The 16,345-nt window shown below is 50.0% G+C and overlaps 1 protein-coding gene across 1 annotated transcript; it reads left to right on the top strand.

Moving 5' to 3' along the window:
* The first annotated feature begins 1,017 nt into the window (after positions 1 to 1,017).
* Positions 1,018 to 14,583, top strand: ST6GALNAC1 (ST6 N-acetylgalactosaminide alpha-2,6-sialyltransferase 1). Its single transcript, XM_053994915.1, has 9 exons — positions 1,018 to 1,148; positions 4,132 to 4,765; positions 6,417 to 6,585; positions 6,779 to 6,950; positions 7,316 to 7,454; positions 8,147 to 8,250; positions 9,440 to 9,529; positions 10,712 to 10,811; positions 11,203 to 14,583. Exons 1-9 carry the CDS (start codon positions 1,018 to 1,020, stop codon positions 11,371 to 11,373), a joined length of 1,710 nt encoding a protein of 569 aa, XP_053850890.1. The 3' UTR covers positions 11,374 to 14,583.
* Positions 14,584 to 16,345: the final 1,762 nt, after the last annotated feature.

Genomic DNA, 16,345 nt, shown 5'->3' on the forward strand with positions numbered 1-16,345 from the left:
TCGAAGGAAAATGTTTCCTGCCTCCAGAATTTCCCTTTGGGACCCCTATTAACAAAAAAAGTCTTGTAGTTGTGAAACCTGTTGACTGGCTTTGCTGTGACATAAAAGAGGCACCTTCAGTTCTCTGGGTATTCAGTAACAGTGTGAGTGTTTTGAGATTTGAGATACTGTCAGCAAAAGCTTTTTTTATATCTGAGATTCATTTTTTATGAGAGCTGTGCAAAAGCAGCCTAGGCATAAGAAGCAATATGTCCATTGTCCCTTCAACTTTCATGGTTAATGTTTAACAACTTAGAAAGTTAAAATAGCCCTTTTCTGTAAAACTACATCCCTGGTAGACGTGAACATTTCTCTGGCTGTGGTGTCCATCTTTGCAAATCTTTCCCTCTGCTGGTGGGGTGATATACTCTGGACTGCCAAAGATCGATTTTCATAACACAAACTCCTCTTTTCTGTGGTGGATTTGCACCAAGTCTTCCTTTGATTTGTTGGGTTGCCTCCCAGCCACAAAGTAAAATGGATCTGTATCTAGCCATCAGTATTTAGGGGGCAGGGATTGCTTCCGGATCAGAGCTGCAAGCAATTACTGCATGAAGAATATATGTTTATGGTTATATCTAAAACCTTGGGCAGGTGGTGGTCTGAAAGTTTTCTGGATTGTAACTATGGCAACTTCCAAAGTTCACATGCATTCCCAGTGACTCTTCTTCCAGGTTAGAGATAAAGAGTTTCCATTTTAGGGCAGACCAATGTCATTAAGAAAAATACAGGAAAGTTCAATTGTTTGCAATAAAAATCTTTAATTTCCCTGGTCTTTGTTAAATAAGCTTCTGGTGATAAACAGAAACAGTACAGAATGGATGCCTTGCCTGAGAAATTGGATCTGTGTGCAGTGTCTGGGAATGCTGGGAGACAGGGTGTGCACACTGTTGTAGGGAAATCCAGAGGGAAGACCAGCCCAGTCCTTCCACACTCCTTGGTGAGGCAGTGCCTGGCGAGCGCCTCTGCCACCTCACCATGCGCTGCTGCAGGATAAGGCTCCCGAAAATTGCCAAAGCCCTGATTTGCCTCATTGTTGTAACACAGTTCTACCTCTTCATTGGCAATTCCAGCTCCTTGTTTGACTTGGCCAAGACAAAGATTTTCAGGTAAGGGACCTGTTCCTTTGTGGCATGCATTGTCTGGTGTGGGTGCTTGTGCTCACTTTCTCTCTCTGTCTCCCTGGTTTTTTTACCCTGAAACTTGCACTTCTGATCTGAATTAGGTGACCAGTTTTCTTTAGCAGAGCATGGTGTTGGAAGATCCACAGTCAAAAACCTGCTTCTCTTAGTTCACTATTTTCCAGGGCTTCCTTTTTTAGCTGTCTAAAGCAGCTTTTGGTTCACTAATCCTCTGTGTTTTCATACTTTGTCACTACACAGTACTTGCATTTCCTGTTGGCTCCCAGAAGGACCTTAGTCAGCCCTAATCCAGACTGCATTGGTGGACAGTGAATTTGGTGGGACGGCTTTGAATTTATGGCAAGTTCAGCAGCTGATTCCTAACCCAAAATATGCTGGATACTGGGACACCAGTGTCATGTAGACATGATATCTTGATATCTATTTTATATAAATGGTCAAGTAAATCCTACAGGAATGGGTGTGGAGGGAATTGCAATGAAATATCTCCAGCATCACTGGCAGGAGACATGGCATGAGCCCTTGCAGACGCCTGAGCCTTTCCCAGTTCAGGTATGGCTCCTGGATGTGTTGGTGCTGTGTATAGGAAACACCACTCCCCAGCCTCCCCACCACCCTCACCTGGTCCCAGCTCTCCCAGGAAGCTCATATGGCTTGCCTGGGTTGGGTTGGTTCTCAGCTGAATGTCTAGGCTGGTGCTATGGGGGCAGGCAGGAGGACTGAGGCTGGGAACATCTGCAGCTCTTCTGGAGATGACTTGAGTTCAGCTCAGTTCTAGCAGCTTGAGACCACGCTTTGAGGACAGCTGTCAATTTGGAGAGGTTGAAACCTGCACAAAGGAGGTAGGAGGGAAAGGAGAGAAGGAGGAGGTGTAGAGAAGTGGAGTTCTCCTTGATCCCAGAGCCCATCAGTGTCAGAGCTGGAAGAAGAAGTGGCTCTCTATATTTACCTGCTTGAAGCAATTTCCTTCTATTGTAGTTTCAGAGAATGGAAATGCCTGTATTTATACAATTTAAGTAAAATACAACAAGGTATGAGCTCTGTGTGGTTGTCTGTGTTGCAGTTCTATTTCTGTACCTTGTATGTCACGTAGAATACACAAAGCAGCATTTTCATGGCTTTATCCTCTATTTGTCCTTGGGCTTTGTAAAAGGGGAGGAAAATGACAGAAAATGTCATTGAGCTTTTGCAGTTGTTTGCCAGCTGGACTCTAGAGCCTGAAATTCACCGAGCTGCTTTGACAATTTGTCTGGATTTAAAATGCTGGTCAGGAGAGCAGGGTCCTGTGTAAGCACAAGTGCCTGGCCATGTGGGCCTGACTGCAGGGAGCAAGGTTTGGGATGTGAAGAGTCCATAGTTTTACATTTTGGTCTCTGGCACAGCATTTGAAGTGTAACAGACTGAGGTGGAATCTGCCCTGCAAGACAGCACATAGGGAAAGCCTGGAGTGGGGGATGGTTTCTCATATTGAAACTCCTGTTTCATTTGTTCTCTGCACTTTATTTCAAAGTTTTAAACATCATCTTAAAAATACAACAGAAATTCACCAAGGGATTTAAGATCTGCCTGAGCTACCTTACCAAATTTCTCTTTATTTAGAGTGTCCATATAAAATCTTTCCTCTTATTGGGCAGTAAACAGTAAGTTTATACATGAAGCACTATGATAGAAATCACATGCTGCACACTTGGTTGAAACTGGCTAATGATTATGAGAGAGGCAGAGCTGATAGGCCATTTGCTACAAGCTCTCTTTTTTAGCCTTGCAAAGGTTCATATATTTATCTGATATGAAACAATGTTTAAAAGCCTCCTTAGTTGATCATTTCCTGAACACTTTCAGAGTGGTATGACATCCATCAAATTTCAGCAGCAACTGAGCTGCTATCTGCAGCCTGTTATCTGCAGAAGTGCTCTTTGTCCCATTTATCACTTCGGAAGCAATCCACAGCGTTCCGAAACAAGTGCGTCATGCACAGGCCAAACATGAGTGTGGGATCAGACTGCCACAGCCATGCTTTATCCTGAAAAGCTTTGCTGTACAGAAAAGCTCAGCTGCAGATATTTTTCACCTTCCTTTTTCCTCTTCTACCCTCCAGCCATGTGCAGAGAAGAGGGAACATTTAGGACAAAACTCCGCCACTTCTGCCTTGATTTTTTTCCTGGGTTTCAGCACAGTCTTTTGCACGTGGCTCTTCTGCTGTCGGCAGATGTGTCCTCCTGTGATAACCTTGTATCTGCCTGTGCCTCTGAATCAGGCAACAGGGCAGCTGCAATATTAGAGGCAAGTGCTAAAAATGTAGAGATTTTGCATTTTAATAGCTTCACACACAGTGAAGGTGTCTTCCTTCACACACGGTGCCTGATGAGTGCTGTGTGATGCCCTTGCACTACCTGATCAAGGTGGAGAAGGAGAGAAAGAAGTGCCCTCTGGCCCCAAAAGCTCAAGAGGTGATGTAGGGTAAAGAAGTGAGTTTCACTTCTTCTTAGACTTCCCTTCCTGAATTCTGGAAGATCTTCATGCTCTGTTGCTGAAGCACAGGGCTCTGCTGGCAGAGGAGAGAGGCAGATGGCTGCCTCCATGGTGGGGGCCATGTCCTGAGCCCAGGATCTGCAAACCAACCCCGCAGTGCTCCAGGGACGTTGCCAGGGGTCCTGCCCAGTGCGTGGCAAAGCAGGGCTGTACTGGTTGGCTGATAGTGCCAGTGTGAATGTTTCATGTGCCAAGTGCTGAGGAGAGAATGTGTAACTCTGGGATTTGCCTAGTGGGGAGATAAGCAGTATTCAGGCTAGAATGGTGTAGGAAGTTGAATAATGTTTTGGCAAAGTTTAAAATGAAATTGCTTGAAAGCAGAGAGAGATGCTCAGAGTCAAGAGCACTAGAAATGAGCTGAGGGGCGTTCAGTGTTAAGTGTGTGTGATGTATCTGCTTTTCCTTTGATTGCATTCAGGAAATTGAACGTTTTCCAACATGCCCCAGAGACACAACAAGTGGACTCCCAAGAGCAACAGGGTTTAAACTATTCTGATAATGGGAAGTCCAGGAGCATTTCAAAGGTGACTTTGGGAGGACACATGACAAGCCTCGATGATATGGTGGAGAAGACACCAAGATGGAATGGAAAGGAGGAGCAGAAGGAAACCATGAAACCAGTTTTGAGTGTTAAGGAAGCCAAGGAGAAAATGGCTGTGAAACCACCACCCCAGTTGGAGGGAATTGAGAACACAGCAGTGAAAACAACGCCTATGATGCAGGAAAACAAGGAGGAAACAACAATGAGGCCAGCTCCATGGGTGGAAGAAGCCAAGGAAAAGACAACAGTGAAACCACTTCCCAGGGAGAAGGGAGGCAAGGAGAAGGCAACAGTGAAACCATCCTCTGTGGTGAAGGAAGCACATGAGAACAACACATCCGAAGACCAAGCAAAACCCAAAGCACCTCCTGCATCAATGAAAACTGTAAGACCTGCTCCTCAGGCTGCTGCCGTGACACAGAAGAGGAAACTGAGCTCTGCTAACTTCACATCTGAGCCACAGTGGGATTTCGAGGACGAGTACCTGCTGGATAACTCATCCCCACCCTCGGTAGGTGGATGGTGCAGGTGGTCACCAAGAATGGTGCCTCCCCATTGACCTCCTTGTCTGCTGGCCCCTGGGCATCTGTGCCCTTTGCAGCTGGGGAGGATTTCAGAGATGGTAGGTCACTCACTGTTGGGTGCAGATGCTGGTGGGACCCAGACAGGAAGACCTCTATATCCAACATCTGCATTCACATGAAGACTCAGTTTAATTAAATTTGAGCATCTCTTAATTACTGATGGCCAGGAACAGGGCCTTTAGGAAAGTAGTAAACTCCAGCAAAGTTCTCAGCAAGCAGCTGGGGCAGGTTGTGGTGTCTCATACTGTCTCTGTCCCCCGTCCTATGCTGGTAAGTCTTTGTAAAGCTTATCCAGAGCAGTTTTCCCTGGCACCTATGCTGGTAAGTCTTTGTAAAGCTTACCCAGAGCAGTTTTCCCTGGCACCCCTGTTTCTGGAAGGCTTGGAACTGGTGGGTCACCTTCTCACATGTTGTGTCTCACTCCCAAACCTGATCTGTAATTTTGCAGAGAGAGGGAGTCATTAGGAACACTCTCCCCTCCTTAATTTCCTACATGATCAGAGTTTTCCCTTGTTCCCCTGGTACCAATCCAGTCTAACTCTGAGGCACAAGAAGTACCAAGCCTTGGACAGTACCTGCTTGAGCAGGACGGGAATGTCCCTGTTTCTGGACATGAAATATGCTGTGAGTGAAATGATGCCACCATGAAACCCTTTGGCAATGTTGTCCTCAGTGTGCTCCTGTGGTGACAGGCAGAATGAGGGCTGTCTCCTCAGGCTGTGACAGGGCTGTCATCCTCATCCACTGCAGAGATCCCAACTCAGCCACGGAGCACTCAGCAAGGCTTTGGCAATGCAGGGGATTTGAGTTGGGCACGAGGGTCCATTTGATCTCTATTTTGTCTTTCAGTAGGTCTTTGAGGAAGGTGTCTAAGAAAGTATAGCCCAAATTGACTCAGCAGAAAATTCAGTGTAGTGGAGCTGTTTGCTTTCCATCTGCACACAAAGCCTCACTCTTGCCAGCTGCAGTGAGACCTCCCTTGTAGGATAAGCTGGCTTGGATTCCCTTCTCAGCTGCACATTTCACTGATTTATTTATGACATTGAACAAGTTGTTGCACATTTTTTCTTATCCTTAAAGGGAGTGGCAATGCTGATCTGATTTCATTTGTTCGTCAGTGTTTCCTCGGGTGGACTTTTAGGACCTTGTGAGGTGTGTTGCCAACAGGGACTGCTCATTATAGCATGTATATATTATTGCAGCATATTCCTAGTGCTTACAGCCTTATTTGATGCATTTAGGTTAGACCTATTACAAATGTTAATTTGCATCAGCTAATGAGGCCCAAAGCCAGTGGACCATTTAAGCATGACAGGCCTGTTGTTCTGAAGAGGAAAGTCTCAGAGACTTGGAGTCATCCTGGCTCCCTTGTGGGTGCCATTTCACCAGCTGGTTATGGATGTAGTGCTAAAATTGTGCTTCATGTTCCTGGTGATGGGGATCATGAGGGAAATGGTACCACTGGAGTTTCTGTGTGTCCCTTTGGTCCTGCCACAGACAGGCACACAAGCACTGGCACTCAGTCAGGTTTATCACCTCTGCTCATCAGTCATTACTGTTTCCTTTTTGCTTTTCAAGACCTGCTCTGAATCAGTGAGGGCCAGGGCTGCCAAGTCTGACTGGCTGCGGGATCTTTTCCTGCCCAACATCACACTCTTCATAGACAAGAGATACTTCAATGACAGTGAATGGAACCGCCTGGAGCATTTTATACCCCCCTACGGCTTCATGGACCTGAATTATTCACGTGAGTCCCTCAGGGCTTGTCAGGATGGGACTTTCAGCCTCTTAACAGGAACCTTATGCTGAGTAGCTGGAGGTTTGCAGCATCTCCCCATCAAAGGCATCAGTCTAGGAGGATCTCATGATGGAAACTCTGGTGGTTTCACTGTGTCCATCCCAAAGGCTCTTGACAACTCACCACTGTGTTTGCTTCACAGTGGTAAAGGAGGTCATATCCCTGCTGCCCCCAAAGCCACACCAGCAGCTGCTCCTGGCCAGCCATGACAGCAGCGTGCCCACATGCATCAGCTGTGCTGTTGTGGGGAATGGAGGAATACTGAATAACTCTGGGATGGGCCAGGAGATTGACTCCCATGACTATGTCTTCAGGTAAGGCTGCCTTCCTTCTCAGAAGATGCACAGCTGGCTTACTGTGGCTAGCCCCTGACTGTGGCTGGATCACTTCATCTCTTCTAATATTCCACTCATTCCCAAGTGCCAAAATGATGGATGGCAGGAGATAAAAAGTCCAAAAATAATTGGAAAGTTACTAAATATCCAGTGCCTGTGGTCACAAATGAGCCACAGAGAGCCATCCCCACATCAGGGGCTCTCCTGCAGATCAGGGTGCCAATCAGAATGGGCCTAGTCTACCCTTCCTCCAGGCTAACACTGTCTTTTCCTATTAGAAATGTGCATGGGAGGGGTTTCAGTGGTCACCTAACTCTGCTCCTCTGTTTGATTTCCTTTGCCAGGGTGAGCGGGGCTGTTATCAAGGGTTATGAAAAAGATGTGGGAACAAAAACCTCCTTTTATGGATTCACAGCCTACTCCCTGGTTTCCTCTCTTCAGATCTTGGGACACAGAGGATTCAGCAACATCCCATGGGATAAAGTGAGTGAGGTCCCTGCTGCGTGCATGCACAGCTTTAACAGGATGCTGTTTGTCTGTGTGCTTCAGTTCTGCTCTTGCCACGAGGAGCAAAGGGGCTGAGGGGCTTTAGCATTACCCTCAGTGAGGGAACCTGCACTGCATTGGCTCATTGTGAGTGTTTGCAGTGGCAAGCTGTGTCAATCCCACCCCAGCCTTGTGTCACCGTTCAGTCAGGAATGGGAGTGAAGGCAACACATTAACTCTATTCAGCGGGCTAATTCAGGTTTATTAGAAATCCATTCCTTTTTATACACCATTCTGATACAGGTGGACTTGATTGGCCACTTAATTAACACCCCATTACACCATTGGCTAATTAAGAAGACACCCTTTCGTAAACATCTTATGAGAAAACAACTGTTCAAACAGCTGCAAGATTGTTTTAGTTTTAGTTCATTCTCTCACCCTTCTCAAAACTCACCAGAACAATTCCTGGGAAAGTTTATTTGGCTTTCTCTCTCTCTGACCAGACTGTCACATCCACAGCCTTGTGGCAGGTAGGAGGAGCTGCACATCAGATTTTATCTCCATTCTGCTGCTGTGGGCTGATTGAGAGCTGCAGACTGAAGTGTGTCCAAGAAACTCAGTGAGCCAAGATGTCTGCTTGCATTTTTTTCAAAGTGCTGTTCACTAATGCTCCCTTGTTTTCTTAGCACATCAGATACATTCACTTCCTGGAGGGAGCAAGAGACTATGAGTGGCTGAAGGCTCTTCTGTTCAACAAGAACATCAGGAAAGGGTTCTTGAACATCGGCAGGTAAAACAAACCATAGCCCCCTCTACCCCTCCAGTGACAAGCTCTCTGTTGTGTTCTTCTCCTCTCCCAGTGCTCAGCCCTATGGAGGACCAGGCCAGGGTAAAGCCTCCCTCCCCTGGCAGACTTGCAGAGAGAAATCTCTCATTTCCTCCACAGCTCTGAGCACTGCTCTAGTCCATACACCTCCTTTGCAGAGGTAGCTGAATTCAGTGGTGTGTGGCCAGAGCTTAGAGAAAGCTTTGTGGCTTTTGGGGATGAACCCATGCTGCTGGCTGGTCTGGTGTGGCCTGCTCATGGATGAAGGCCTGGTTTCACTAATTTTTGCCTATACAAACACATGCTTTTGATATTCCTGTCTCCTTTTGTTCCCTCTCCTCCCTGATCTCTTCCTCTGCAATGCACACAGGCTATGGAGGCTTTGTCATAATGTGGGAAATGTTACAGAATATCTTCACAGTGTGATAAATTGAGGCGAATAATTTGATTCAGCCTTTTTAAGGTCAATTAGAATTTTATTAATTACAGCAAGCAGTAGCAAGCAAAACAGCGCTGGGTGGGTAGGGGTCTCCTAACCGCCCCTCCTGCAGTGTCCCACACTGCAGTGCCCCACACCCCACCCCCCTTATTCAGTCTCTTTTATAGTTTCTTGGAGGTTTCTTCATTCGCGTCTCTTGCGATAGCGGTGGGCGTAGCTTGAGCATCCCTCTGCATCGTGTCTGCGTTGTGTCGAGGCAGGTGATCGTTGGTTTCACAATCGGTTCCGGACAGTCATGGGCGTACCCGGAGCACTCCTACGTTGTCTAGTCCGGTGGCCGTTGCCTGGTGGTCGCTGATTTCATAATCAGCTCCGGCCATCCCCCGACATTCTTAGCCTGTGTCTGAAAAAAACTACAAAAAGCTCCCTATATGGTGATTAATCATACTTGTAATCTTACGGTTTTGCAATATATCTATAGCCTTGCGGTTTGTAGCAGTTGCTACGAGCTAGTATAAGGCTAGTCCCTTATACTTTAATTTTTATTTTTCCTCCTTTAATATTCCAATTCTTTTGATGAACAAATAAGTTACCACAGTTTATCACAACAGTGTTTCTGGTTCTTCTCTTACCATCAAGTGCATCAGGGTTGATCCTTTCCAGCTGTGATGAGGTGTAGGAACATGTCTTGAGTCTCCCCATTCCTGTCCTTAGGCAGAAGCCACGGCAGAAATTCGATAAAGATTTCACAATGGACAAATACCTGGTGGTTCACCCTGATTTCCTCAGATACATGAAAAACAGGTAAGCTGCGGGTTGTGTGCTCTAACAGGCTTGTTTTTCCTGGCCAGCACCATCTCTCTCTGTCTCTGGCCTCTCCTCCCAGCTCCCTCCCCTATAACCACAGTTCAGCCACACCAGCAGCATGAGCTCAGCTGAAACACTCTGGTGCTGCAGTGGGATGCTAGTGGTGGGTACACATCCAGAACCTGTGAGCTGGAGAAGCAACAGCCATCAGACAGTTTGGTTTTCTGCACCCAAAAGAGACCCAGGGCCAATTGCAACTTTAGGTGTAGGAAGAATTTTGCTGAAGTGCCAGAACAGTTGATCTCTAGTTCAGGACCAGCCTTTCATGTTCCCCGTTGCTTGGCACCTTGGAGGAAGGCTCTGTAACAGACCTTCTCTCCAGAGATTCCTTCTAGACTCGGGAGGTTGGTTGTGCCCTCAAGCATGACAGACTCTTCTTCAGCATCCCCTTTGCCTGGCCTGGCTGCTGCTCTTCTGTGCCTTTCCAACCCTTTCCACAAGCCTGCTGGTCACCATGAGATCTGCCCATCAAGGGCCACACATGACCAAGAGACGGAGGAGCAGGAGCTCCTGTAGTGCCCTGCTTTGGCTGCCTTTACCCTTCAGTCTCCTTGAGAGCTGCTGCCTTCCCTGGAGCCAGATGGCCAGCACTCCCTGCCCGCTCTGCCATCCCCCCTCTGACTTGGGGCCTTTCCAAGGCCAAGAGGACTCCATGCTATTTTTTCCCAGTGTTTACTCCTACTTTCCTACCTACTCCTGGCATAACACAGTGCAGCTCCTGGCAGGTTTTGTGACACTCCTCTGCACCTTCCCTATGTCTCATTTCACTCCTAGATGTGGATGGGGAGCAGGATATACCGGGGGGCCTCAAAGCCACCTCTGCACTGCAGAGCAAAGGGCAGATTTAAGAGTAGTGGGCTTTAACCTACGAGATCCTTTAATCCATCCCCTCTTTACCCCCACTACCACTTCCACAAAGCTGGGGCAGAGCTGGGCTTAGGTTGCAGTGCAGGTGGTAGAAAGTTCTGGGCACACTCGTGGCTTCTCTGAAATGCCTCATATGGCCCCAAGCTGCTGCAAGGAGGGAAGATGCTACATGAGCCACAGGGGAACAAGGTGTGCCCTGCTTGAAACATCACAGCCAGCAACTCCTCAGTGCCTTCCTCTCTCCTGCTGCAGGTTTTTAAAGTCTAAACATTTGAAAAAGCACTACTGGAGGCTGTACAGACCCACAACAGGGGCCTTCATGCTGCTGACTGCCCTCCATCTCTGTGACCAGGTAAGGGTACAGTGATTCTTGCACACAGAACTGTCTGGAAGTGGGAGCAGGGGACAGAGGAGAGCAGGGGTGGTTGCTGTCTGCCTCGAGAGTATATGGGCTCATGTCAGGTGTGGAGGAGCAGACTGAAGATGAGAAACAGCCCCAAAATAGCTCTCGTAGAGGTGGTGAAGGCTGCTGTGACCTAGAGCACATGATCTCCCAGGGAGGCAGTGAGGGGACAGCAGGATCTCTGGAGCCAGTGCTCACAGTCTGGTCCTTTTGGACCCCCACAAAGGGTCACCAGAGAAGCCCCAGCTGGCACCTCTGTCCTGTGCTCACTCCCTGTTTGGGAGCTGTGTCCTGTATTTCACCTGGTAGCCCTGCCCAGTGAGCCCTGCATCTTTCCCAGGTCAGTGCCTATGGCTACATCACAGAGGGGCACGAGAAGTACTCCGATCACTACTATGACAAGGTCTGGAAAAAGCTGATTTTCTACATTAACCATGACTTCAACCTGGAGAAGCAGGTGTGGAAAAGGCTTCATGATGAGAATATCATGAAACTTTACCTGAGAACCTGACTGCAGCAAGGGCCATTGCCTGGGAAATCTCAACAACACCTCCCTGGGAACAGAAGAGGAGCACCAGAGCCAAGGTTAGCGCTGGACTGCCAGGCACATTTCATCCCCACAAAGACATTTCCTTCCTTCAGCACCTCTGTTATTTCACAACACTCCAACAAATGTGTGAATGCTGCAGACCCAAAGACCAACAAGCAAATGCAGCCTGCCAACAAATCCCATCTGGCTGTGCTGCAGGACTCTTGTTGGTTGTTGTAGGCATGGGTATTAAGAGAGCAGATCCAGGGTGGATATGGTCCTTTGTGTAATTCAGGTTTTCTCTCTTTGCAAGGAGATGCTGCTCAGGCTGGGGTCACTTCTCTTCTGGGTGGATCCTCTCCATTAGCAATGCCCATTTTGGAACTGGGTATTGTCTAAACAAACTCCTTGAGGAGCTGGAATGGATGGAGGTGGAAACACAGATTCTGTTTCAGGTTGACTCAATTTCTTGGAGGAAGGGTGGGGGGTGCTGCACTGGGATGGACTGGACACATCCAGTGACTAATTTGAGAGAGAATGAGTTTCACTTCTGCTACCCAGTGTGACCTTGCTATGACACTTCTAGAGGAGCACTGCCATCAACTCAAGGGCAGGCAGCTGCTCTCTATGGTGTGCCAGACCTTCTGTACCTGGTGCTCCTTGCCCCAGGGCTTCCCTGGCTGACAAAATGTGAAATTTTGTGGCATGGACCTGATGTGCCAAGTCCTTGTGTAGCTGGACTTCATCATGCCTGGCTCCCAGCTGTGCCCAGGATGCTGTGTTCAACCTCTTGGGAGGAGAGGTGGAAGCTCTCCAAAGTCCAGGGATAGATGCAGCAGATGGCAAAGCCAGGAAAGTACAGGACTGAGGGATAATGAGATTACCTCCACCTGGAGAAGCTCTGCAACTTGTGTGGACATCCCTGAGCATCCCCCACCTGTTCACCTTGCAGGACAGGGATCAGCACCAGCCAAACACCTCCCTGAGGAAGTGGGTGAACACCTGGCAAGTTTGCCCTTGTCCCAGCAACTTCTCTCCAAGTGTATCAGATATTCAAGAAAAATGCATGAAGGGCTGGATGTTTCCCCCGTGACACTGTGCGGGCAAAAAGCCACCTCCAGTGTCCCAGCAGGTCCAGAGCATGTCCCTGGGGTTAACCAGCTGCACACTCACTGGACCTGCTTTGGTTGTGAGTGTTTTTCCATTTCTGCAGCATTTTTGTTGGGGGCAGCAGTGTCTCCAGGGTCTTTCTGGGCTCCAAGGAAGGCATTTCAGCCGGGATTGTCAGCAGGGTTTGTCAGGCTTGATTTCCTTTTTCCCTTTTTCCTTGTGCTGCAGAGAGGCCAGGCAGTTTCTCATGTCTCACTGAGCTTGTTTGTGAAGGACAACCGCCCACATTGAGAATCTAAATGCAGAATTCAGCTTCTCTGAGAGGGTGTAGCCTGTGCCTGGCTGCTCTGCCCATACGAGCCCGCGGTGTCTGTGGGAGAAGGGAGGTGTCCGAAATGCACGGTGCCTCTGTTGGGAATGATGCAGCCCTGTGGGAATGCCAGGCCCAGAGGGAGCCACGGGCTTTGGAGCAGACCAGAAATCCTTCCTGAGCAGCAAATAGGGAAGCCTGAGTGAGGCTGGTCACCATCCAGAGCTGCCTGAGGAGAAACTCCTGCACCCAGGAGCTCTGGACCTGCTGGATGCCTCAGCCGCTCCTGGTGGCTGTGCACTCTGTCCCCAGGTAGCCCTGGTGGTGTCCCCTGTCCCCAGGCCCTGCAGGCTCTCCCTGATGGGCTGTGGGTGGGCAATGAGGCAGTTTTGTTCCTTGCCTGTCCCTCAGGCCATACCACATTGCTGTGGGTTGCTTAGTGACCGGCTCCACCGGGTATTCTTCCTGCCTGAATAGGGCTTTTCTCTTCCCGAGAAGTTGGAAGAAGTTTCTCTTAGACCTTTCCCTTCCCCCTCCTCCTCTTTTGTTCCTCTGTCCTTTGGGAAGCAGGAAGGGGCTGAGTCAAGGGTTCCCCAGTGGGTGAGGGGGCTTTGGGATGGGCTGACAGCCCCCAGCCCACGCTTTTCCCTAGTGTCGAGACTTCCCAGAGGCAAGGGAAGGAAACTTCCCAGGAGGGTTTCCCCAGATCCTGTTCCCTCCAGGCTTTTCTCTCAGCACAGCTGAGTTTGATGTTATCAGGGATAATTTTGGCTGGAGAAGAGCCTTTGCTGTGGCCTGAAGTTTCCCAGCAAGCTCAAAGCCACATCCTTCCTGATCCCAGGAAAGCAACTCTGACCTGATGGTCCCCCTCACCTCCTCACTTTGCTCCTGTCCCTCTGCACCAAGGCATCCCGTCCCACTGTGGGCTGGCTGAGGTGTGGCACACACTGGGACACATCCCCTGGGGCACAAATCCAGCTGTGCCTCACCAGAGCCACCTGATCTTGTGGCATCGGGTCCAGAGTGGCCACAGGAAGTTGAGCGGGGTTGGAGGTGGCATTTCCCAGCCAACTTCCAGCCTGGCACAAACAAATGGAACAAAGCCTGCAGAGAGCAGCTACAGCTGGAGCAGCCTTGGCAAGAGGCAGGATTCAGGACTGGGCAAGCAGCCAGCAGAGTGAGTGTCCCAGGGTGGAAGCAGCACTGCTGGGCTGTGCAGTGGCAGCCCCAGCCTGCTCAGTGCCGCTGGGCAGAGCCAGTGCCACCCCGAAATCCAGGTCTCCGTGGTTGGCACGACATCAAGATTGCCCCTGTGCCACCAGGTGGCAGCTCCTGTTCAGGGATCTGTCTTTGTGCCGGGTCTGGCACATCCAGATGTGCCACCGTGTCCCGGTGCCGGGCACAGCCCTGCAGCTCCCTGCCATTTACTGCCCGGGGGCTCCCTGGGGTGCGAGGGGACACACGGAGCAGAGGTTTGGTACCTTGCAGTCACAGGGTGTGTGCAAAGGTGTGGCCTCTGCTCCTGCAGCATGGCACGGAGCTGAAGGCAGCACGAGCAGAGGGGCTGATGGTGGGATCAGGTCTGACATCCTGAGGGATGCTCAGATGCAGCAACTCCTCCTCCTGCACGGACACAATGCCCAGTGCCAGCGACCAGTGGATTCCCCACTGCCAGCCAGGAGCTCTGGGGGCTGCAGGGTTTAAACAGAGACATTTGATTTGGGGGATAAATAAACCATGTGCCTCAGCATGTCCAGAAGTTGCTGTTTTGTCAGCCCTGCTTTTTTCAAAAGCTCTTGGTGACTACCATGAACTGTTAATTACAGCTGTGCCAGACTCCTCCCGGGGTTCCTCAAGAGTTAACAGCCTTTAAATATTCTCCACCAGATTGTAGAAACCAAAACCACTTGTCACCCAGTTGTTGTCCTGGTGTCACCTTCCTGGCAGAGCTTCAAATTTATTGCTTCATTTGCACCTCTTCCCTCTTTCAGTGTGACTGCTCACCTGTATAGCAGAAGCAGAGACCACCCTGTCCTGCTGTGTGTTCACAGCTCCTTGACTGTGGATGAAGCAGGAGGAAGCAGACATGGACTTGCTGGGGGACAGGGATGCATTTTGGGGACAAGTGAGTGGTGCAGAGCCCATCTCGTCCCTGCTCCTGGTCAGTGCAGCCCTGATCTCTGGATTCTCTCTGGGTTTGGCCTTAGCAGAAGCAGGGACAAGGTGGGCTCTGCACCATGTCCTGGGGTTTGAGGTACCTTCTAAAGGGGGCAGCCAGTGCCAAACCCAGCTGGAGGGAGCCACTGTGTGTGCCACACATGGCTCCAAGGCAGCCTCATGCCATGGTGGCACATCCATATTGTCACTCCTGTCTCTTTCCTTCTCAGGCAGGGAACAGAGGCACAGAGCAGCCAGAGCTGGGTAACAGCACCCAGCTTCCCAGCATGGAGTTGCTCCCTCTGGATGTGCTACTCTCGAGCTTCTGTGGCTGATGTGATGCTATGGGAGAGCTGTGTGCCTGCTCGAGGTCAGCACAAAAAGCTCTGTGCTGGGGACTTAGGAGGTGCTGTTAACATTCCTCAGTTGCTGAGAGGTTTGGGGCAGGCCCTGGGGGCAGAGGGTGGGAAGTTTTCCCTCTCCTCTGTGTGGACCTTCTCCCTTTCTTGAGGATGTGGTAGCAGGTAAATCCAGTTGGACCAGAAAAACTATTGATAATAGGGGAGGGAGAACAAGATAAAGGAGCAGCCCATGGCTTTGTTGTGCAAAAAGCACCAGCTGACCTGCCAGGAGCCCTCACCTCCAGGTGCTGGAGCAGGGCCCTGCAGGTAAACAGCTCCAGGGGGTGCAGCAGGGCTCCTCTGCCAGGCTGAGCAACACGACCTTGGGTGCTGCAGGGCTTTCCCAGCTTGGCCTGGCCAGCCCTTGGGGTGGTAAATTCTGGAAAGACACTTTCTGAGTCCTGGGGACATCCCAAGGCTCCCTCCATCCCTCCCATGGCAGCCATGCAGTGTCAGATGGGACCACACATGTGGGTGGACAAGGGGCTGGGTCGCCCACCCACACTCAAACATGGTGTCCCCTCTCCCCAGCTTTGGGGACAGAGCCTGGCCTGGCCCCAGGGACATGTGGCTTTTAGCAGACCCCAGGGACTGGCTGCTCTGCTAAAAGCAGGGCAGGATCAGGCAACATCTGCTTTGCTTTGTCCAGAGATGACATTTTGATCCAAGGTATCTTGGAAGAAGGGGGAAGGCAGTGGTTTGCATCATCACCCTAATTTCTCAGAGGTGTTTCCCAGCTCCGCACCCCTCCAAGGCATAGCTCAGATCCTCCCAGGTTGCCTCATGCCAGTGGAGAGGAGATGGCCTTTGAACTGTGTGTTTGGCTTATCTGGGCCCTGGTCAGCGGTCCAGGGCTGACCAAGGGCTCTGCCATGCACAGACACTTGAGATAAGAGCCGGGCTGGGCCAGCAGGGCCAAGGGGAGCGAGCCAACATGAGCCAGCCAAAGCCACATCCTGCCACTGCTCGTGAGGTC

Source organism: Vidua macroura, chromosome 19 (genome assembly GCF_024509145.1).
Source record: "Vidua macroura isolate BioBank_ID:100142 chromosome 19, ASM2450914v1, whole genome shotgun sequence".
Lineage (NCBI taxonomy): Eukaryota > Metazoa > Chordata > Aves > Passeriformes > Viduidae > Vidua > Vidua macroura.